Consider the following 24,451-nt stretch of genomic DNA (forward strand, 5'->3'; position numbering starts at 1 on the left):
TGTTTTAGAGATTGTTCTGTATGTATGCGTAATATATATATTTATATGTTTATTATTACAGTGGATATAAAATGTCAGGTTTCTGTGATGTAAAAAAAATGAGACCAAGATAAATAATTTCAGAACTTTTTCTACCTTTTTAATGTGACCTATAAACTGTACAACTCAGTTGAACAACAAACTGAAATCTTTTAGGTGGAGGAAAGTAAAAATAAAATGATATGGTTGCATACCCTTAAACTAATACTTTGTTGCAGCACCTTTTTGATTATATTGCAGCGCTGGCAATGTTTGCCCACTCTTGTAAAAACACTCCAAATCTGTCAGATTGTGAGGGTATCTCCTGTGCACAGCCCTCTTCAGCTCACCCCACAGATTTTCAATCGGATTCAGGTCTGGGCTCTGGCTGGGCCATTTCAAAACTTAAATCTTCTTCTGGTAAAGCCATTCCTTTGATTTGGATGTATACTTTGGGTTGTTGTCATACTGAAAGATGAAGTTTCTTTTCATGTTCAGCTTTTTAGCAGAAGCCTGAAGGTTTTGTGCCAATATTGACTGGTATTTGGAACTGTTCATTAATCCCTCATCCTTGACTAAGGCACCAGTTCCGGCTGATGAACAAAAGCTTGATGCTGCCACCACCATGCTTCACGGTGGGTATGGTGTTCTTTTGGTGATATGTAGTGTTTTTTACACCTAACTTATCTTTTGAAATTGTGGCCAAAAAATTCAACCTTGGTTTCATCAGGTCATAACACCTTTTCCCCACATACTTCTGGGAGACTTCAGATGTGTTTTTGCAAAATTTAGACAGGCTTGGATGTTTTGCCTGGTAAGAAAAGGCTTCTGTCCTGCCACTACTCGATAGCCCAGACATGTGAAAAATAAGGAAGATTGTTGTCACATGTACCACACAGCCAGTACTTGCCAGATATTCCTGCAGCTCCTTTAATGTTGCTGTAGGCCTCTCGGCAGCCTCCCTGACCAGTTTTCTTCTCGTCTCTTCATACATTTTGGAGGGATGTCCAGTTCTTGGGTAAAGTTACTGTTGTGCCATATTTTCTCCACTTGTCTTCGTGTTCCATGGTATATCTAATGTCTTGGAAATTCTTTTTCTCCTGACTGATACCTTTTTAACAATGAGATCCCTCTGATGCTTTGGAAGCTCCGTGAGAACAATGGCTTTTGCTGTAGGATGCGACTAAGAAAATTTCAGGAAAGGCCTACTAGGACAGCTGAACTTTATTTAGGGTTGATCAGGGGGACTTTAATTGATGGCAGGTGTGTACGGACTCCTATTTAAAGCTGACCTTCAGTAATTTTTTCAACTTTCCATCAAATGTTTTGCCCTTGCCCTTTGAATAGTAAAGCATATTTTTTTTTTTTTCTGGTAGTAAATGCCTTATACAGCCCACTTCCTGTTGCTTGTCTGGTAAAATGCCTACTCTAATGATGACCTCGTGCACAATTCTCAAGTCTCGTCATCAGTGCCAACCAGTGCATCACCACATCAGTTCCCACTTGTACAGCCCAATGTCATTCACTGCCACCTCATCAATGCCCACCAGCGGAGCGCTCCAGGCTCCGTTCCATCTCCTAGCACAAGAAGGCTCCATTCCTCCCTGGCCCTGACGTGCTACCCCGCCTCTGCCTACAATCCCCAGAATGCAGAGCGGGGCGGTAACAGCCAATCGGCGGCGGCCGCTGCCGACATTCTCCACTCTGAAAAAAAAACGTCCCCTGATGTGCTGCTGGCCCTGCTTCTGCCTACAAACCCCAGAATGCAGCGCGGGCCGGCAGTTACCGGCCCACGCTGCATTCTGGGGTTTGTAGGCAGGGCGCGCAGCACGTCAGGGGACTTTTTTTTTTACAATGGAGGATGTTGGCAGCGGCTGCCGCCGATTGGCTGTTACAGGCCCGCTGGTTGGCTGCCGCGCTGGGTGTACCAAGATGGGCGCGGCTCCGGAGCTAGGCCGAAGCCGCGGCCTTTCCTGATGCTGTGACCGCGGCGGCAATCCGCGGATTGCCGCCGCGGTCACAGCATCAGGAAAGGCTTCGGCCTAGCTCCGGAGCCGTGGCACCGCTAGCGGCCATGTTAAATATCGGCCTAATTTGGATAAAAATCGGCCGATGCCGATTTCTCAAACGGCCAAATATCGATTTATTTTTGTAATCGATTAGTTGGCCGATTTTTTTTATTGTTTCGATTAATCGGTTGATTACTTCTATTTTATTTTATTTTTTATTTTATTTTTATTTTTGTGGTGTATAATTTGGTTAATATGTAAAGTTTTAAACAATTTATTCTTAAATATCTCTATTGCAGTGGTAAATATAAATAACCAACTACAGTATATGGTTAGGGAGCAAAATCTCGAATCCAAGAAAACTTCTTGGTGAAAGGAATTTTCAGACGGTGTATGTGGTTTTCACTCAGAAATTACATTTATTTTAAAACTGAATGTTAAAAGCAAGTGAAAATTTCAAACAACTTTCTTTCATTCGGCGAATGTACAAAGATTTTTTGTCTGAAAATTAATCTGTGTGGCCGGCATCGGGCTCGGTACACACCTATGCAGTTTGCTTTTGATCTGTTTCTGCAGTGTGTTTTTGCTGTTGCGTTTTGATTCTTTGCGCATGTGCTTTTGCTGCGATTTGCACGTTTTGCATTTCTTATGCAAATTAAAACACAAATTGCTGCAAAAACGCAGTACATGCTTTTCTGCAGTGTCTCCATTGAATTATATAGAACCAAAAAAAGCACCGTTTTGGGTTGAAAAAATTTCTTTTACCCTTTCCAAAAATGCAGCAGCTGAAAAAAGCATAGATGTGAACGTGTCCCATAGCAAACCATTTTAACTGAACTGTAGTGCGTTTCTGAAAAAAAAAAAAAAACGCACAAGTGTGAACCAGGCCTAAGACATTTAGTAACATAATAGAGTTAACAAAACTAAAATGAGCCCTTTAGAGTACAAAAAGAGCAAATAATCGCTACTGTAAGGGGTTCATTTTTTTTTTTTTTACTGTGGAACAGTGAAAGTAAAATTCACAGTAGCGATTATTTGCTCTTTTTGTATAATAATAAAGGGCTCTTTTTTTTTTTTTTTAACCCCATTATGTTACTGGCCGATTAATCGATTTATGAAAATGGTAATGGATTAATTTCATAATTGATTAGCTATCGATTTAATCAATTTGGTTGTTTCGGCCCTACTGCTTAGTGCTCTGGATGGTGTTCTGAGGGATGGCCTGTAATGCACACTGCCCTGTATGCCAGTGGTCAGACTAGGCCTGTAGTGTACACCCACAGTGGTCTGAGGGGAGGCCTCCGGCCTCCTGTAATTGTAATGTACTTCACAGCTGTTACTGTACACGGTCTGCTCTGCTCTTGTCCGCCTGGTGGCACGGTTGTCTCGTGAGTCAGGAGTGGGACACACTGGGCCAGATTCAGAAAAGAGATACGACGGCTTATCTCCTGATACGCCGTCGTATCTCTGAGTTCGGGAGGTCATATCTATGCGCCTGATTCAGAGAATCAGTTACGCATAGATATCCCTAAGATCCGACAGGTGTAAGTGACTTACACCGTCATATCTTAGGCTGCATTTTCAGACTGGCCGCTAGGTGGCGATTCCGTATGTTTACGTGAGAAATATGCTAATTAGGTAGATACGGCGATTCAAAAACGTACGTTCGGCCGGCGCAATTTTTTACGTTGGGCTTTTTTCGGCGTATAATTACCCCTGCTATATGAGGCATAGCTAATGTTAAATATGGCTGTCGTTCCCGCGCCGAGTTTTGAAATTTTACGTCGTTTGCGTATGTCGTTCGCGAATAGGGCTGGACGTAATTTACGTTCACGTCGAAAGCAATGACGTTTTGCGGCGGATTTTTGAGCATGCGCACTGGGATTTTTTAAACGAACGACGCATGCGCCGTAAAATATGCAGGGTCAAAGCAAATTTAAATAAAACACGCCCCCAACATCGCCATTTGAATTAGGCGGGCTTACACCGGCCCACATACACTACGCCGCCGTAACTTAGGGCGCAAGTTCTTTCTGAATACAAAACTTGCGCCCAAAGTTACAGTGGCGTAATGTATCTAAGATACGTTACGCCAGCCGGATAGATACGCTCGGGTATCTGAATCTGGCCCACTGTCTTGCCGGGACTTGGGAGACCTGGCTGGTCTGTAATTCACAGTGTTGCGCTCTCCTGGTTTCTAGCAGTCGTCACGGTGCAGTCAAACGTGCTTGCTTGCTTGGAGCGGATTGCGGAAGCAGGTGGAGCTCTGTGAAAAAAAAAGTTAGTTCACATGGGTAAATGTCTCAAATTTTTTGTTCCTTCCTTCTCTTTTTTTTTTTTTTTCTGTCAGTGAACGAAAATGTGCTGTACTTTTTTTTTTTTTTTGTTTTCGTCACCATGACAATGCCGCTGACAAGCGGTGATGAAATTTAACACTGGCTGCAGCATCCATTACTTCCAGTTTTTGCCCTGCTGTTCGGGGTTTCTTCTCCGCTTCGGGAATTTACAAAGATGTTGGACAGTTTTGGTCCTAGATCGCACTCGTATCCCCATTCAGAGATACTCTGATTACCACCAGTTGAGAAGCGGCCTTTGACCTGATGACCTCCTTTTGGGGCAGTCCAGTTTGCTCATTTTTATTCCAGATCTCTACAGTGCAACATTTTATTGTGGGACAAATCAATTTTCTTGGCCAGATCAATTCTTTTGCTAGCAAAGGCCAGGTTGTCTCTAGCCTGTTAATTTAGGACTCCTGCTCTGGAATCAGAGAAGGCCTTCCATCTTCTGGAAAATCCTTGCGACAGATTTCAACCAGTTGGGCTAGGGAAGATTCCTGGGCACCTTGTTGGTTCAAGGGTCTTTGTGTTCAGAGGAGCCTTGTCTTCCAACCAACAGCCTGGAGCTTCGGGCTATATGACTGTCTCTCTGCACTTGGGTCGGTCTGCTTGAAGAGCTTTTCGATTCAAATTCTCTCTATTGGTGCCACAGCAGATTACTTTGGTTATCACAGACCAACAATAACTTCACACCACAGCAGGAAAGGGATATTGGATCCTGTCCTGGGCAGAACTTTTGTTTAAGCCATGCTTGCTGTGTGCAATCACCTGAAGGTGTTCCAGGACCGCTGAGGGAAACTGCTTACCTCCATGTTCTGCAACAAACCTAACAGGTTTGTCTTTAGGTAGAAGGATCTTGTAGCCAAATCACTGGATGCTCTGATGGCTTTGAGGTCAGTAGATCCTGATCTAGGTCTTTATCCCCCTGTAACTTCTCTGTCTGCATCACAGGTTTTCTGGTATTTCTCATTGACCCAGTTTGTCCCAGATGGATGTGGTACTCCGACTTGATAAGATACCTAGCAGATGCTCTGTGGTCTCTTCCAGATTGCCTGGATCTACTGTCTTAAATCAGAAGTCTGCCCGAACTATCTATCTATCTACAGACATCCACGATCTAACCTATCTAGCCCTGTAAAGAAGAAATCCATGTACATTCCTTTTCTGAAGCCGATCCGATTCAATGCTGAGCTGTCAGCCGCGGTATCGCTGTGAAGACAGGTGCAGAGGACACATCCGACGACAGCCCCATTGTAAGTCTATGGTTGATGTCTCGCCCAATTAATTTCACACCCGTTGCCGGCTGTATCCTCTGCATAGTTTCTGCCGCTGGAGATCGGATCGGCTTAAAAAAAAAAAAAAGCTATGTATAGAGATTTCTTCTTTACAGGGCTAGATGGGTTAGTGTTAGATCATGAATGTCTGTAGATACAGGGATTTTAGGGGTGTTAGGCTGGACTTACACTTTAAGAACCAATTTACCATCCTACTTCATGAACACTGGCACTGTATGACTGAAGCCTAGGTTCGAAAATAAAGGGGCATCTCTCAATGGTTATGAAGCCTAAATGTTTTACCTTAATGCATTCCTTTGCATTAAGGCAAAAAATGTTTAGGCACTCCAGCAGAGAGAAGGAGATGGGAGTGCAAGCGAAGGACTCGAAAGAAGGTTCAGGGCTACTTTGCGCAATTCCATTGTACAGAGCAGGCAAGTATAAACCAATTTATATTTTTAATAAAAAATAAAATGAAAAAATGGAAAGCATATGCAATCACGGTAAAAACTATGTTCACTTTTTTTTTTTTTTAGCTTGAATATCGGTCATGGAAATTCAATGAGTCTCAGGATTTCCATTCTAGGAGTTTTTGTGGTACCAACCCTTTTCTATCTATCCGTTTTTGAATATATATATATATATATATATATATATATATATATATATATATATATTTTTTTTTTTTTTTTGCACTAGTGTCTCAAGGACCTATTATTTTTTTTTTTTTTTTTGGTCCTCTTGCATCATGGTTGTTGGCTTTAACTGCATGGCTGTTTAAGCCTAGGTTCCTAATGAGAAGGGCATCTCTGAATCTGTGGTTGCCCATATGTTAAAAGCTATAAGGTTTACTTCTTGCGTAAGGTCTAACCTTGTATATGAGTTTGGCTCTTGGGGCCAGGTTTTCTGTCCTCTCCATAAAATTTCAATTTCATAGACTGTTGGCCTCTAACTCTTTCGACTAATAGTCTTGTGTATCTCCCATGTGTCCCCAACCCCCCCCCCCCTCCCAATAGAGCAATTTCTCTCTTTGCACTGTCCAGGTTATGGTGCTTTTGATGTAGCCATCTCCTCTGCAAGGCGAGTTTTTGAACTGGCGGCCTTCTCCCACAATAAAAACCTTATGGTCTATACAGGAATAAGGTGTGCGTGTGTGTTGTTGTGTTTTTTTTTTTTTTTTTTTTTTTTTTTTTATAAACCCTGGTCTTCCTGTTTTGCTTTTTACCTTAATCATGACCTTGTATGTTTTGTTAAACCTAGAAAAAAAAGGATAAATCCTGTTGTCTGAATGTCATTCAGGTGGTGGTGGTCTTTCAGCCACTGTTTCTTTTGACAACGGATTCTCTATTGTTACCCCTTAAGGTTACTCTGTCTTGTTCGGCAAGCTCTAGATGGCTGACAGACCATCACCCAAACGTATGTTCTCTGGGTTCAAGTTTCACTTTTTACCATCAAGTGTGTTCTATTCTGTGTGCGCATCTTGATCTTTTTAGCATTTAGCAGCTTTCACAAGGATTGCAAGGGTATTGCCTGGGCCTTGAGTTTTCTAAGCTCGACTAGGTGAATGTTCAGGGCTCATCTGATTTCAGCTTCAGATGGCTCTTGAGCTGCAGGCAGTTATGGTTTATGTCGATTTCTTGCCCCTATTGACATTTGTTTACTATATATTTTCACTCCAGTTGGACTCATTTTGGATTTCCTGAAGGTTTAAGACTTGTGTGCCTCAATGGACTGGAAAGAAAATAGGATTGTTGTACTCCAATGTAAAATCCTTTTTTGTGAGATCCACTGAGGGACACTGGTTCCACCTCTTTGTGTTCGAATCTTGCTTTTGGTACTACGTGCCTACAAAACTGAGGCATGCTGGGTGTGAGTAGGGTTATTCTGTGTTGGCTAGTTTTTATTTTTTTCATTTGCCAGTATCTATTGCTCATTTAGGCTGCATAATCCAAATGTCTGCATATGTTACTTACTGTTTCTCCTTATTGCAAGTCAAACCAAACACAGGGTGCCTTAACCTACAGAAGGATGCTGCATATAGCAAATGAAGTGTGATGCTCCAAGGGACAATGTGCTGATCTGTTTATGAAATACCAGAAATATAAGTAAAATGTGAAAGTCACAGTATGACTTTCAAATGTCCTAAAAGTAAAAACTCACCGGTCTTCCCTCCTTGGACCAATCCTGACCACTGCAGACTAGAAACATCCCACAAGAACTGCAGTTTTGGAGTTGCCCTGCCCAAGTCATCTAGCCATTACAATTGTCAAAGTAGCTTAAAGTGGAGTTCCACCCAAAGATGGAACTTCCGCTTTTCGGAATCCTCCCTCCTCCGGTGTCACATTTGGCACCTTTCAGGGGGGAGGGGGTAGCAGATACCTGTCTAATACAGGAATTTGCCCCCACTTCCGGGGCATAGATGTCCGCAGATATCTACGCCACGTCCGGCGCCTCCCCCGCCCCCCGCTATTTTCTGGGAGACACACAGGTCCTAGAAGACGGCAGGGACCATTCAGATCGCGCAGCGCAACATGCGCAGTAGGGAACTAGGAAGTCTTGTGTGTTTGTTATTTTTACAGGAAACAAAAAAAAAAACATGGTATACTTGACTGCTCTGTTGCAGTGGTTTTGCACAGAGCAGCCCAGATCCTCTTAGTTCCCTATTCTCTGATCCTGGCCCCTCCCCTCCTGTTCAGTGCCCCCACAGAAAGCAGCTTGCTTGAGGGCACCTGAGCCGAGTCACAGCTCCCTGTGTCCATTCAAAGAGCCCCGACCCAGCTCTCTCGCCTTATTGACTAGCTGACTTTGACAGCAGTAGTAGCCAATGGCGCAGCTGCTGTGTTTCAGCCAATTGGAGAGAGTCTCAGACGGCTGAGACACTCGTGGACAGAGGGACCTCAGGTAAGTGAGAATGCATGAAGATAAAAAACCTCCTGCCTTTAAAAACACTTTAAGCTTGAAATATAGAGCAGCTTCCTTCAAGGTAAAGCAGTTATATTCTGTATTTTTCTGCTATAAAGTGCGCATTTAAAAACTGTGACTCAAATGCCGCGTGCCTGTATGTGGATGGGTGTGTAAAAATATAATCATTTGCTAGATATGCCTTTTCAGCAAAAGTGTGGCCTTTTTTACGTTTTTACTTTGGACTATTAAAAGCAGGTGCAATATAGGTCAATAGTGTGTGTGTATAAACAATTTAAAACTGTTCACGTTTTAATAATTTGAGAGAAATGTGTTAAGTTGTTATTACAGGCAGTCCCCGAGTTACGAACGACTCTACTTATGAACGGCCTCAATGCCGGCTGCTTGTGCTCCATGCTGGTCCTGGATACCTCCAAACAGCTATCTTGCAGCGCCAATCACATCTCACACTGCAGTACTGTATGTCCAAAAGAGCCCCAGATAACATCACTGCATGCCCAGAAGCGCCCGAAACATCCCGCATCTATGCGGTAGTTACACTTAGAAATGCAGTGTTCCGACTTGCACACAAATTCCACTTGCGAACAACCCACAGTCGTTATTGTGATCGTGACTCGGGGAATGCCTGTACTCCTATTTACTATGTTCTTTGGTGGGCAGGAAATGGACTACATGTTGGATGTTCAATTCTTATTAGTAGATTTTAACAGCTTTTTATTTATTTATTTTCTGATCTTTTAGGGGAATTTTTTATTTTTGTCGCTTTCTTACTTTTTTTTTTTTTTTTTTTCCTTCCACGATAGGGTGAAGTAGAACAGATTGCAATGATGAAACCAAAAGGGCAAACTGAACACGATGAAGGAATGCTGGAATATTTAGAGGATATAATTGGGTCAGAAAGATTAAAACAACCAATTGAAATTTTGTGTCGAAGAGTTGAAGCATTAAACCAGCAGAGAGGGGAAAAGGTAAATGTGTTTTTTTTTTGTTTTGTTTTGTTTTTTTATATATACTATTTTTGAGATGCAGGATGTTCCGTGTTGCCTTACTTGCCACACGGTTGATTCATTTCTGATTCTAGACATGATGTGAGGGCCCTCAGCTTAAATTCCACTAGCTGCTTACAGCTCATCATTTCAGTGGAGGATGCGCTTACCCTAAGGACCCGTCTGATAACCTCTCTAAAGCTAGGTTCTTGATAGCATGGCATGTTCTACTTTTCATCTGGTCTTAGTGGTGACCTCCGCTTATTGAGTAAAGTCCCTTTAAAAAAACATCTTGGTACCATTGTGGATGAAGCCTTGGCCATAGATTGTAGGGAGCAAATGTAGCTACATTTGTGAGGGGCTGCAGGAGGATAAGACGGAAAAACCTCCTGCATGGGTACAGTATACATGTAGAGGACATTTTGGCTTGGTGTTGAGCCACTGACCTCTTAAAAGCTCTGGTAATAGCCATGGTGAATCCTGCCAGTAACACCCTTCTCTCCTAGAGTGATCACCTGTTGGGCTAGGGGCCTCGGTCATCAAAGAAATTCTCCCGATCAACATTCTGGAGCTTTGAGTAAATTTGAAGTTCTTGAAGCCTTTGACTATTCTGCTGGAAGGTCATACGATAGTCAGTTGTACAACGCCACATCGGTGTTGTACCTCAACCATTAGGGAGGAAGCAGAACTGTTGTTGTGGAAAGAGGTAGAGCCGATCATGTCTTTGATTCAACTTTTTTAGCCCTGTCAGCTGTTTACCTCCTAGCACAGACAATTGGGAGTCAGACTTCCTTACTTGGCAACATCTGGTTCCTGGGAGTGACCCTTCACCCATAGGTGTTCAAATACCTGTAACACAGGTGAGAGATGCTGGATGTTGACCTATTGGTCTCCAGCTTTAACAGGTTTACGCCCCTAAAACTTGTCTGGAGAAAGATGGGGGCATTCTAGTGTTCCATATTGCTCCAGATTGGCACAGGTGGGTGTGGTTACACTCCTGGTTAACTCTACCAGATTGTCTGTCTGATTCTTCTGCCTCAGGGGTGTCTTACCATCTTGATTCATGTTTGTTTAGCTTTTCTGTTCGAGTCCAGAGTTCTATTGGACAAGGGGATCTTTGAATCGGAGATTCACACCGTTTAAAGCCTAGAAGTCTACTTATCGCAAAGGTCTATCATCTGCATGAAAGACATACTTCATGTGGTGTGAGCCTTGGGGGTTCCCTGTGGCATGAATCCTCTTTTCTACAGCAAAGTCTGACCAGTCTTTTGATCTTGCCACTTTTTAAAGTCGGGTGTCTACCCTCTCTGACAAAAGCGCCCAGGCTGTAACTTTTAAGTGGGTCTGATTTCACTTGGATTTTTAATCCTATGTTTAACCACTTCCATACCGGGGCTGTTCTGGCACTACTCTCCTACATGTAAAAATCATAATTTGTTTGTTAGAAAATTTCTCCGAACCCCCAAACATTGTTTTTTTTTTAGCAGACACCCTAGGGAATAAAATGGCGGTCGTTGCAACTTTTTATCTTGCACTGTATTTGCGCAATCGTTTTTCAAACTTCTTTTCATGAATTAAATAACAAAACAGTAAAGTTAACCCAATTTTTTTTGTATAATGTGAAAGATGTTGCGCCGAGTAGATACCCAACATGTCATGCTTTAAAATTGCGCACACTCATGCAATGGTGCCAAACTTCGGTAATTAAAAATCTCCGTAGGCGGCACTTTATTTATTTTTACAGGCTGCCAGTTTAGCATTAGGTCTAGGGCTAGAATTGTTGCTCGCGCTCTAACGCATGCGGCAATACCTCACGTGTTGTTTGAACAGCGTTTCCACATGTGGGCGGGGCTTGCATGTGTTTGTGTTCACTTCTTTATGGAGAGATGTGGAGTCAATAAGACCCCCACATCTCTCCTCCAGGCTGGAAAGCATGAGATCGGGAAAACATAATTCACTTATCTCATGCTTACCAGCCGCGATTGTGGCTTTGTTTACATCCGCGGCCCGGACGTGACGTCATAACGTCGGGCCCGTGCCTCCGATTCTTTCTCCGTGTCCCCCGATTGCACGGGAGAGCCTGGAGAACCACCGGATGGTGGCGGGAGGGGGGTTGCCCTTGCGTAGCAGAACTGCCACTATGATAATTTTGGTGCACAGAATCGCCGGCAGAAAATTATATCTGAATGATGCCTGTAGCTACAGGCATCATTCAGATATCCTCACTGGAAAGTCAAGGACGTCATATGACGTTTTTGGGCTGGAAGTGGTTAAAATAAAGCCTTCAAATTTGTATTGGGTCCTGCCATGGTCTGATCACTGCACACTTCTGGCTGAGGGGGCATATACACCCCCCTAGTAAAAACGGAGAGAGCCGGCAGGGGACTGCTCTGTGCAATACCATTGCACACAGTAGGTAAATATAACATCTTATTTTTGTTCATTAAAAAAAAAAAAAAAAAAAATTGCCTATACAGTGCTTTGAATAAAAAGTCCTTGTACCCCTTGAAATTTTCCATATTTTGTCATGTTACAACCAAAGACTTAAATGTATTGTATTTTATTGGGATTTTATGTGATGGACCAACTCAAAGTGGTACATAATTGTGAAATGGAAGGAAAATGATAAATGGTTTTCAAAATGTTTTATAAATAAATATCTGACAAGTGTGGCATGCATTTGTATTCAGCCCCCTTTACTCTGATACCTTTAACTAAAATCTAGTTGAATAAATTGCCTTTAGAAGTCACCTAAATAGTAAATGGAGTGCACCTGTGTGTAATTTGATCTTGGTATAAATACAGCTGTTCTTTAAAGCCCTCAGAGGTTTGTTAGAGAACCTTAGTGAAAAAAACGGCATCATTAAAGCCACGGGAACACACCAGAAAGGTCAGGAATATAGTTGTGGAAAAGTTTAAGGCAGGGTTGTGTTACAAATAAATATCCCAAGCTTTGAACATCTCACAGAGCACTGTTCAATCCATCACACGAAAATGAAAGGTTTGTAGTTGTGACATACACTTATCACGACATGGCTGTCCACCTAAACTGACAGGCCGGGCAAGGTGAGCAATCAGAAAAGCAACCAAGAGGCCCATGGTAACTCTGGAGGAGCTGCAGAGATCCTCAGCTCAGGTGGGAGAATCTGTCCACAGGACATCTATAGGTCATGCACTCCACAAATCTGGCCTTTATGGAAGAGTGGCAAGAAGAAAGCCAATGTTGAAAGAAAGCCATAAAAAGTCATGTTTGCAATTTGTGAGAAGCCATGTGGGGGACACAGCAAACATGCGGAAGGTGCATTAGTCAGATAAGACAAAAAATTTACTTTTTGGGGTAAAAGAAAAGCGCTATTCATGGCGGAAAACTAACACTGCACATCACCCTCCCCACCGTGAAACATGGTGGTGGCAGGGAAGCTATTAGGAGATGATGGGAAGATGGATGGAGCCAAATACAGGGCAGTCTTTGAAAAAACTTGTTGGACCCGGGGCGGAGGTTCACTTTCCAGCAGGACAATGCCTCTAAGCATACAGGCAGAGCTACAATGGAATGGTTTAGATCAAAGTATATTCATGTGTTAAAATGGCCCAGTCAAAGTGCAGACCTAAATCCAATTGAGAATCTGTGGCAAGACTTGAATTCCTGTTCAGATGCTCTCCATCAAATCTGACAGAGCTTGAGCTATTTTTCCAAGAATGGGCAAAAATTTCACTCTCCTAGATGTGCAAAAAAGACTTGCTGCTGTAATTGCAGTGAAAGGTGGTTCTACAAAGTATTGACTCGGGGGCTGAATACAAATGCACGCTACACTTTTCACATTTTTATTTGTAAAAATTTGGAAAACCATTTATAATTTTCCTTAAACTTTGCAATTGTGTGCCACATTTTGTGTTGGTCTATCGCATAAAATCCCAATAAAATACATTTTGCATTTTTTGTTGTAACATGACAAAATGTGGAGCATTTCAAGGGGTGCGAATACTTTTTTTCAAGGCACTGTATAGTCCCTTGTCCTGCTGCAGTTCATTAAAAGGAAAATCCCCCTCCGTTTTCCGACTGTGGTTCGGGTTGTAAGTCTTGCCCATTTCTTCTTGCAGTAACGCATTTTTTTTTTTTTTTTGTCATCCCGGGTGGACCCCGAGTTTAATCCACCATCTCTTTCGCTCAGACAGACTATTATCTAAGCTTATGTTCTCAAGGATCAGGTTTTACCCTGCTCTGTCATGGTGCATTCTACTAGATTTGAGTGCTTTTTGGCATCAAACAACCGTTTCCTAGATTTGCAAGGCTGTTCTCCTGGTCCTCTCTTCACACTTTCTCTAAGTTCCACAAAGTGGATGTTCAGTCTTCACCTAATGCCAGCTTTTGCTGTGAGGTATTTAGGCAGCTCTTTGAGCTGCTGGCAGTCCCCAGGATTTAATTTTTTCTGGGCCTGTTATAGAGCTGCACGATTTCGTCTAAAATAAGAATTATTTTTTGCTCCAGAATAAAGATCGCGATTCTCGCGACGTAACATATTTCACGTTCTACAAAACAATTGGGCTAACTTTACTGGTGTGTGTGTGTGTGTGTGTGTGTGTGTGTGTGTGTGTGTGTGTGTTTTTTTTTTATTTTTTTTATTCAATAGAGGCAGTCCCCGACTTACGAACGCGCCACAATGCCGACTGCTTGTGCTCCACTATGGTCCTGGATACCTCCGAGCAGCTATCTTGCCACATTCCACATTGCAGTACTGCATTGGCCAGAAGTGCCCAGAACATGCCACATCCCTGCACAGGCGGAAGCCGGATCATTCCACATTCCTGCACAGGCGGAAGTTATACTTACAAAGCAGTGTTCAGACTTACGAACAGATTACACTTAGGAACAAACCTACAGTCAATATTGCGTTCGTAAGTCAGGCACTGTCTGGGTAAAGTGTATTTAAAAAAAAAAAAAAAGACTTGTGTTTGAAAGACTACTGTGCAATCACAGTGTGACATAAAATATTGCAACAACTGCCATTTTTATTCTGTAGGGTCTCTGCTATAAAATATATATAATGTTTGGCGGTTCTGAGTAATTTTCTATCAATAAATATTAATTTTAACTTGTAAGCAGGAAGTACCAGAAAAAGCTGACACACGATCTCGCCCACTTCCGCTATCCTCCGATTCTGCAGACGGAGGAAAACCCTATTTCTCTTCCGTTCATAGACGGACACAGCATCCTTTTGTCTGTAGGGTTATGCACCTTCCTTCCTTCCAGGAGAGTTTAGGCAGAATTTACAGCACTTAAAGCGTTAACAACCTTTCCTTAGTGCCGCTCCTCCCAGGGGGAGTGGCTCCCCGGGCATAACCCACACCCTGCTCTAGCAGCCCCACTTTTTTTCTTGCGATTTTTCCCGCTTTTATTATTTTTGTTCCTGCATTTTTGAATCCTGTGATTCTTCTACCAACAGCCGACTGGGTGACAGGCTGGGTCTTGACTCTTGTAGTCCCCCCATGTTGGGCCATCGAGCATGTGTGACGGCCCTCAGCTCAGCTTTGGGACGTCCACGACAGGCCCCGTTGCTCCAGGGGCAGCGGGGGAACATTTTGTTCTAGGGCACACATATGACCGGTCTTTAATGGCTTTGTCACAGTGTGTCTGGCCGACAGCCATGCCGTTTAGCGGACGTTGGATCTGTCTGGGATACCTCCAGCCGGTGGTCGCAGGACGGGTAAGTATGGCTTCTTGATTAGGCAAGTGGTCTGGCTGGAATTTTTCCCCTGGGAGGTCGACTGAGGGCTTGCCCTGCTTTCCTCTCTCCCTTATTTTCCTCTCCCTCCTTTCCCATAGGGTAGCGGCTGTGAAGGGGGGGTTTTCTGGGGTCTCATATACACCCGGACCTGTGTGTAGCGGGGGCTGTGTGTTGTCACTGCAGGGGGCTGTGGTGTTCACTACAGGGCTTTTTCTGTGTGCTGGGATGTGATTTTTGTGCTGGCTGTTTGCTGTGTCACTGTCTTTTTAAAACTACGCACGACCGCCATTTTACCGGAGCCGCGCTCTATATAGCTCGGCGGCCATTTTCGTGTGGTCCTGGGCTATTTTTTACATGTTTGGCGGCCATCTTGGATTTAGTTTGGCCTCGTGTGACGGCTCTGGCGCTGCAAAAGACCGCAAATCTATCTGAAGGAGACAGACGCAGCGCTGCACGGCTTCTCGGCACACCTTGTCCTTCTCAGACCGCGCTGCACCGGGAGGGGTGGTGAGTCCCAGGGGCCCCATACTCTGTTAGTAGCAGCCAGGAGGTGACCAGTGTTTTTTTTTTTTCCTGCTTTGCAGTGAGGGTGACACAGCGCTGGGACATTATGGAACCTGAACCAGGTACTTCTTCCCCAGCAATGCCTGAGTTAACCCTTGACGCCCCTCCCCCTGCCACATCTGTTGAGGCAATGTCGGCTGTCCTGGAGTCTTTTCTTGCCAGGTTTGAAGCAGCTAGTGCCCGGATGGGGGGTAAAAAGCGCCCCCTCCCTGAGCCTGCTTCTGTATCAGACCATGCTATTGCTGCTTCTGTAGTGTCAGACGACGCGGGCTTAACCCACGAGGACAGTGAGGATGACTCTGCTTCAGGGTCAGTTGCTGACAAGGAATTTGTTGGAGCTCTTATTTCTGCGGTGCGTGATACTCTGAAACTTGGGGAGGTGGCGGAGGCACCTGACGTGCCAGTCCCTTTTGGGTTCCGCAAACCGCCACGCACCGCTAAAGTGTTTCCTTGTGTTCCTTATTTGGACAGTATGTTGTACAAGGGATGGGATACACCGCAAAAAGTTTTTGCCGTCCCAAAAAACTTTGCAACCCGTTACCCCCTTGAGGAGGACTTTTTGAAAAAATGGGTCTCTCCTCCGTCAGTGGACCCTCCCGTGTCCAGACTGAGCAAGGCCACCACGTTGCCCGTGGAATGGGGCTCCTGCATTTAAGGACCCTGCTGATAGCAGAGTGGAGGCTGTGGCCCGCTCCCTATTCACGGTTGTGGGCTCGGCGGTGAGGCCGGCTCTGGCCGGGACCCTGACGGAAAGGGCAAAGCTCCTGCTGCAGGAGCTGGAAGAACGGGACGCTTCTGAGTCCTCTAGCGACCTGGCTGAACAATTGGTTCAGGGTCTAAAATTTGTCTGCGAGGCTGCCATGGATACGATCCCCTTGCTTTCCAGGGCTTCCGTCTATGCGGTGGTTTTGCGCCGCCTTGTGTGGCTGAAATGCTGGTCGGCTGACCAGTCCTCTAAGAAGGCTTTGGTGGATTTGCCCTTTAAGGGTGAACGGCTTTTTGGGGCGTCCCTGGATGACATCATTAAGGATGCCACGGGTGGTAAGGGCACGCTGCTCCCACAGTCTGGGAAGGGTAAGGAGCCTCGCCGAAAGGAAGGGCCTTCCTTTACTACCCCTAAGCGTTTTTTTCCGTGCGCCAAGTACGGCGGGAAAAGATCCGCAAGGTGCAGAAGCGCACCTGGTTCCGCAAGCCCAACAAGCCTGCGGACAAACCTGCTTACGCATGAAGGTCTGCCCCCGCCCGGGTTTCGGGTAGGGGACGAATTTGCGGATCGGTGGAAGTCTCTTCTGTCCGACCGTTGGGTTTGCGAAGTGGTTACAATATAGTTTCTCTCTTGTCCCCCAAACATATTTTTTCCTTCCAACTTCCTCCGGTTCGCCGGCAGGCCCTGTCAGGGGCTGTCCAGGATCTACTGGACAGGGGGGTGATTGTACCAGTTCTACCCTCGTCGGAACGGTTTCAGGGGTTTTACTCCAATCTGTTCGTGGTCCCCAAGAAGGATGGGGTCTGCCCTATCCTGGACCTCAAGGCCCTCAATTGCTTTGTCAAGGTGCAATAATTCAGGATGGAGTCGATTCGATCGGTCATAGCAGCACTCCATCAGGGGGACTTCTTGGCGTCCTTGGATATCATGGACGCATACCTACATCCCATATGCACAAAGCACCAGAGGTTTCTGCGCTTTGCGTTTTGGGGAGGATCACTTTCAATTTGTGGCCCTCCCGTTCGGCTTGGCCTCGGCACCGCGGGTTTTCACCAAGGTGCTCGCCACGATACTAGCCCTGCTGAGACAGCGAGGGATCGCTATCGTGGGATATCTGGACGACCTTCTCTTGCGAGCTTCCTCAGGCTCAGAATTAGAAGAGGACGTGTCTATCACGTGTCAGACTCTCCAAGAATTTGGCTGGCTTCTGAATTTCCAGAAGTCAGTGTTGGTTCCGTCCCAGAGGCTGGAATACCTGGGGCTAGTCCTGGACTCTGTGGAGGCGAGAGTGTTCCTCCCATCGGAAAAACTGAAGACCCTGCAATCTGCAGTAAGGCAGTTGTCGACCCAGAAGTGGTCGTCTCTTCGCTTCTGCATGAGAGTTCTGGGTCTGATGGTGGCCTCCTTCGAGGCGGTTCCGTATGCCCAATTCCACACCAGGGAACTACATAAGGAAGTTCTGTCACGTTGGAACAAGCTCCCGTCTTCTCTGGATTACCAGATTCAGCTGAGCCATCTGGTCAGGTCTTCCCTGGTGGTCCCTGGATCTGCAGGGCCGACCGGTCAGGAATCAGTCCGACAACGCCACGGGCGTGGCGTACATCAATCAAGGAGGCACAAGGAGCTCAGCTGCGGCGATGGAGGTCGCGCAATCCTTCGGTGGGCCGAAAGGTCCGTTCCGGCTCTGTCGGCCGTGTACATTCCAGGAGTTCAAAATTGGCAAGCCGACTTCCTAAGTCGCACAACTCTGGATCAAGGGGAGTGGTCTCTCCACCCGGGGGTGTTTCAGGGTCTGTGTCGAAAATGGGGCACTCCAGACGTGGACCTTCTAGCGTCCCGCCTCAACCGGAAGGTGCCACGTTTCGTGGCCAGGTCAAGAGACCCGTGGGCGGACACGCCAGACGCGTTGGTGGCTCCTTGGGGTCACTATCGCCTGATATACACCTTCCCTCCTCTGAAGCTTCTTCCTCGTCTGCTGCGGCAGGGGGGGAAGCCGAAGGGATCCCAACAATCCTGATCGCCCCAGATTGGCCGCGCCGCTCCTGGTACGCGGACCTGGTACGTCTGGTGGCAGACATCCCCTGGTGTCTACCCCTGAGAGAAGATCTTATGTCGCAGGGTCCGATCTTCCACCCTGCTTTACAGTCGCTGGATTTAACGGCGTGGCTGTTGAGAGCCAGGTGCTGAAGGACCGGGGCCTGTCGGGCTTGTGATCTCTACCATGCTACGTGCACGGAAGTCTACTTCACAAAAGATTTACCATCGTACATGGAAAGCCTACATCTCTATGTGTGAGGAGATGAGGTGGCACCCTCGTACATACGTGGTGTCCCGGATTCTGCGGTTTTTACAGCGGGGAGTGGCTCAGGCTCTCGCCTTGAGCACGGTCAAGAGCCAGATATCTGCTCTGGCTGTTTACTTTCAGCGTCCCTTGGCAGCGCACTCCTTGATACGCACGTTTGTGCACAGGGTCCGCCATGTGGCTCCTCCGTTGCGCCCTCCACTGCCCACATGGGACTTGAATTTGGTCCTCTCGGTGCTTCAGCGAGCTGAGGACATTCGAAAGATCCCTTTTGTTGACTCTGTCACAAAAGGTGTTTTTTCTGGTTGCTATTACCTCAGACGGGTGTCTGAACTGGCGGCCTTGTCCTGCAAGGCCCCCTACTTGGTCATCGATCAGGATAAGGTGGTGCTGCGCCCGCAGCCCTCTTTTCTTCCTAAGGTTGTTTCGGCCTTTCACATTAATGAGGACATTGTTCTTCCATCTTTATGTCCTCAGCAGAAGAACCCGAAGGAGACCACTTTACATTCCCTGGATGTGGTTCGGGCCCTTCGAGTATACTTATCGGCGACGGCTCCGTTCCAGAAGTCGGACTCACGGTTTGTGTCGGTGTCTGCTCCCAGAAAGGGCCTGGCAGTCTCGTCGGCCACCATTTCCAGGTGGATCTGACAGGTTGTGCTTCAGGCCTATGCCCTGAAGGGGCGGGCGCCTCCTTTTCGTGTCATGGCGCATTCGACCAGGGCGATCGGTGCCTCTTGGGCTTTCCGACATCAAAGCCTCTGTGTTACAGGTGTGTAAGGCAGCGACCTGGTCGTCGGTCCACACTTGTTCAAAGTTTTACAAGGTGGATGTGAGTGCATATTCTGATGCCTTCTTCGGCCGCAGGGTGTTACAGGCGGCAGTTTAAGGTTGGAGTTCCTCCGTTGAGTAACTCCGGTTTTGTTTGGGGTGAAGCTTGGTTTGCTGTGTTGTTTTTTTTTCCCTCCCCTTGAATTTTTTGACACTGCTTGGGGACGTCCTTGCAGTCAAAGGCTGCTATGTCCGTCCATGAACGGAAGAGAAAATAGGATTTTTGTACTCACCGTAAAATCCATTTCTCTGAGTTCATGGACTGACACAGCACCCAGCCCTCCTTTGTTTGTTCTACTTGTTACGAACTAAGGCTGCTAGAGCAGGGTGTGGGTTATGCCCGGGGAACCACGCCCCTGGGAGGAGCTGCACTAAAGAAAGGTTGTTAACACTTTAAGTGCTGTAATTCTGCCTAAACTCTCCTGGAAGGAAGGTGCATAACCCTACAGTCAAAGGCTGCTTTGTCCGTCCATGAACTCAGAGAAATGGATTTTACGGTGAGTACAAAAATCCTATTTTTTTTTTTTTTCTTCGGTCATCGGATCCGGTGAACACGGACAGACGGTCCGTGTTCATCCGATCCCCCCCATAGGGGAGAGCGGAGAAAAGACTGTGCAGGGACCGCCCTGTCATCCGCCGGCTCAGCAGGGATCAACGGAGCGATCCCCGCTGAGCAAGCGGAGGTTCATGGGGCGGATCATTAATGATCCGCCCTGTGTGAAAGGGCCATTAGTCTTTAAGTGGTTAAAATTCATCTACAGGCAGAAGTTCATTCTTTTTGATCCAAGAAGAAATGTTACTTTGTTTATACTTATCTGCAATGTTGTGATAAAACTTGGCAGGCTGTCTGGATTTATTTTAATTTTTTCCCAGCTGTGAGCAAGAACTGTACTTGTTTTTAGAAAGAATCCCGAAATGCTGTTTTGAAGATCAGGATGGGAAATGAGTTGCGATTACGTTTCTTAACGATTAATCATGCAGCTCTAGCTTGTTAGAATTTTTACGTTACCCAGTCCTAGGTTAAACTGCTTTTGGACATCCAGAAAGGGGAAAACTTCTATGTTTTTGACAGCCAAGATTGAAAATACGCTTTTTTTATACTGTCTCCTAATAAAAATCCTTTTCTTGGAGTCCCTTTCCTTCTTTTTTGGAGTAGCCTATGGTGTCTTAACATATTGCCTCACCCCCTTCACCTGTTTTATACCCAGCTTTTGCTTGTTTTACAAGTATTATACTTACCCTGTTCTCCTGTGCCACAACCAACCCCTCCCTACATTTCAACTTTTTCATAGAAAATTAAGGCAGTTATGTGATGGTACTTAGATGATCTAGGCCAGTGGTCACCAACCTTTCAAACCTCACAGACCACTAAACTCCCAATTTTTAATCCCACGGACCACATGACTTTTACATTCTTTACACACAAAATGCTCCAACTCTCTGCCACTCCCCCCCCCCCCACACACACACACACACTGCTGCCTTTAACAAACACATAATTGGATCTCGCCTCCTTATGCAGCCATGTGCTCAAGCTCTGGTTGTCCTCTCAGTCTTTGATCCACTCTGCTATTGAAAGTCCCCTCCTTCACCTACCGCTCTTTGCACTACTCCAGGCACCTCCCTCTGAGTTCGCAGGATCCGGAACTACAGAGGCATCTGGTATCCATGCACACGGACGGCATTGACTGTCGGTGCATATTGAGAAAATTTTAAACATTATTGGGTGGCATACTTCTGCCACAATGTTGATTTGCGGCAGAACCCCTGGGGCCCACCAACATTTTCTTATGGACCATTGGTGTTCCACAAACCACTGGTTGGCAACCGCTGATCTAGATGACCTCTGGTACCCCTCTGTAATCATATTAGCTGTGATCTATGTATTGGTCACAACTGGACATTGAGAGTGTGTTTGAATGCTTTGACGTGACTGTGCTGCCATGAAATTTCGTGCTAATTGTATATGCCATGCTTTTTTTTTATAAAGGATTAAACAAATGTGTGTGTATATATTGAAGTATTTTCTTCCCCTGTTGACAGTTGAACAGAGTTAAACTTGTAGAGAAAGAAAAGGATGCATTAGAAGGTGAAAAGAATAAGGCGGTTGAATTTCTCAACGTGGAAAATGAAACTTTTAAGCTGAAGAATCAGGTCTGCCAGTATTACATGTAGGTAATCCATTAGGGCTTAATAAAAGCAACAATGTTAAGTGAAAAAACTGTTACTGCACATTACAGTTTTACACAGTTATTAAATACATTGCTATATTCTCTTAACTTGTTACATGTAGACAGTTCCTAGTTTAAAAAAAAAAAATGCAGTATCTGTGCTTTCTTAGTGTTTGTAATGTTCTGACCTTAACACCAATAACCATTGTCGTTTGTTCGTTCCTTCCTGTTTTCTTTTTTTTTTCTTTTTTTCATCTGTAAAGACATGAAATGCAGAAGCGCATTCAGGAAGAAGAGCAAAAGAAAGAAAAGGTCCAAGAAGAAACTAAGGAGATCACTGAAAAAAGCGGTGTCCTTGCTGAGGAAATGAAGGCAAAGAGCAAAGCGTTAAAAGATGTGGAGAAGTAATTTTATTTGTTTAACCACTTCACTTACACCCCCTTCCTGCCCAAGACAATTTTCAGCTTTCAGCGCTGTTTAAATGACAATTGCGCGGTCATGCTACACTGCATCCAAACAGAATTTTTATATTTTTGTTCCCACAAATAGAGCTTTCTTTTGGTGGTATTTGATCACCTCTGCGGTTTTTGTGTTTTGCTAAACAAATAAAAAAAGACCGAAATTTTTAAACAAAAAAAAAAAAGTAAATGAGTGCGATTTCTCCTTCACTGGGCACTGATATGTGGCTCTGGGCACTCATGGGTGGCACTGATACGGTAAGCCTAGATTAAGGCTTGCCTGTAGGTGCAAGAAATATCTCCTTAATCTACATGTTTAAGGACATATTTGCAAAAAAGATTGTAGACAACGGCGCAATGAGTCTATCGTTGAAGAATGGGACCGTAACATACCTGACGGCTCCCGCGTGACATGCTGAAGCAGCGATACCCGGAAGTCATTCGGGTATCATGGCGGAGGAGAGGACCGAGGGTCGCTGCGGGGGCTTCGATCTCAGGTAAGTAATTCATAATGAGCTAGTATGCTATGCTTACTAGCTCATTATGCCTTTCTCTTTCAGGGTTTTTTTTAGTAAAAGTTTCACAGGGTTTACTTCCTCTTTAAAATTGTGTACACTTGTGGAATGATGACAAACTACGGTATTTGACAATCTCCATAGGCAAAGTTTAAATTTTTTTATCGGTTACCTGTTTAGACTTAGTGTAGTTCTTGCTGTAGAATTATTGCTCTTTGTCCAACAATCGCGGCGATACCTCATGTGTAGTTTGAACACCATTTACATATGTGGGCACGACTTATGTATGCGATTTGCTTTTGGCGCACGAGTACAACGGGATGGGATTTAAAAAAAATATATTACTCTTTTGTTCATAGGCGGACACAGCTCCTTTATTATTGACAGTAGGGTTTATATGCCGTCTGTCAGGAGAGGACTAGGCAGACATGTTAAAATTCATGTAACAGCAAAGCTGAACAGTACTGCCCAGGGGCGGTCCCTCTGGCTATAACACCTCACTCTGCATCTAGCAGCTCAGTTTGTTTTTTTCTGCCTAGCATAGGAGAAGGACCTGGCTCCCGGGTTGGGACCATTGGTCCTGGAGATTTTTTTCTTTCTACATTTTTGATCCTGAGATCTACTATCAACTGCCGGCTGGGTGACAGGCTGGATAATATAGATCCTTGTAGTCTCCCCAGTCCGGCCATCGAGCGTGAGCAAACCTTTAGCTACGCGTTGGGTTGGCCACAACATACCCCATTGCTCCAGGGGTGGCCGGTGAGCTATGCTCCAGGGCACACACATGACCGGGCTACTGCTGTCCAAGTCACAGTGGCCGACAGCCACTCCGTACTGCTCATGATGGGTCTGTCAGGAATGCGTCCAGCAGTCCCCGCACGACGGGTAAGTAGGGTTCCTCCTGTTTCGGCAGGATGGAACAGCTGGGCATTTTTGGGGTGGTCGATTAGGGGGTCTCTCACTCTCCCTGTCCCTTCCCTCCTCCCCATGCATCTGGGCTGGGCCTGCTGTGTACCTGACCAGGGGTCCTCCTGGAGGGGCTCCGGGTCCTATCTGGGGGCTGCGCGGTCTGTCCGCTCTTAGTGTGGGTGGTCTGCCATGTGGGGGGGGCTCTGCTCGGAGGCTCAGCGTGTTCGCGGCTTTTTATTTTATCTCAAAATTTTGGTGGCCATTTTGGATTAGCCGGCACCATTTTCTTGTAGCCGCGCTGGTTATAATGCTAATGCAGCTGGCGGACATTTTCTTGTAGCTCACGCTTTTTTTTATTTTTTTCTGAGGCGGCCATCTTCTTGTAGCCTCTAGCGCTGGAAATGTCTTTCTGAACGGCACGAACAGCACAGAACACCTCAGGCACAGTCTGTGCAGGAGAAAGAGCGGACCACAGCGCTAAGCAGTACCTGGGTCAGGGCAGTGAGTCCTCTGGGGAGCCCCTCAGTCTGTAGCAGCTAGGAGGGTGGGCCTTTTGTGTACCTTGCCTTTAGTCCTTAAGTGGCTGTGTCAGGTAAGCGTAGGTCAGCATGGCATGTGATAGAAACTGGTGCCCCTGCACCTGTGGTACCTGTGGACGCTTTGTCGGCGGTCCTGGAGTCCTTTGTTGCCAGGGTGGAAGCGGTGTGGGCGCAAGGGGGGGTATAAA

General features: G+C 45.7%; 1 protein-coding gene across 1 annotated transcript in view; it reads left to right on the forward strand.

Annotated features, from left to right (window-relative positions):
* The window catches only part of SMC4 (structural maintenance of chromosomes 4), an 86,782-nt gene that overhangs the window by 13,964 nt on the left and 48,367 nt on the right, over window positions 1-24,451 (forward strand). Inside the window, exons 6-8 of the mRNA XM_040349273.1 lie at window positions 9,363-9,527; window positions 21,715-21,842; window positions 22,106-22,246. Of these exons, the coding sequence (XP_040205207.1) occupies window positions 9,363-9,527; window positions 21,715-21,842; window positions 22,106-22,246 (434 nt within the window). The remainder of the gene's footprint in view (window positions 1-9,362; window positions 9,528-21,714; window positions 21,843-22,105; window positions 22,247-24,451) is intronic.

Source organism: Rana temporaria, chromosome 4 (genome assembly GCF_905171775.1).
Source record: "Rana temporaria chromosome 4, aRanTem1.1, whole genome shotgun sequence".
Taxonomy (NCBI): domain Eukaryota; kingdom Metazoa; phylum Chordata; class Amphibia; order Anura; family Ranidae; genus Rana; species Rana temporaria.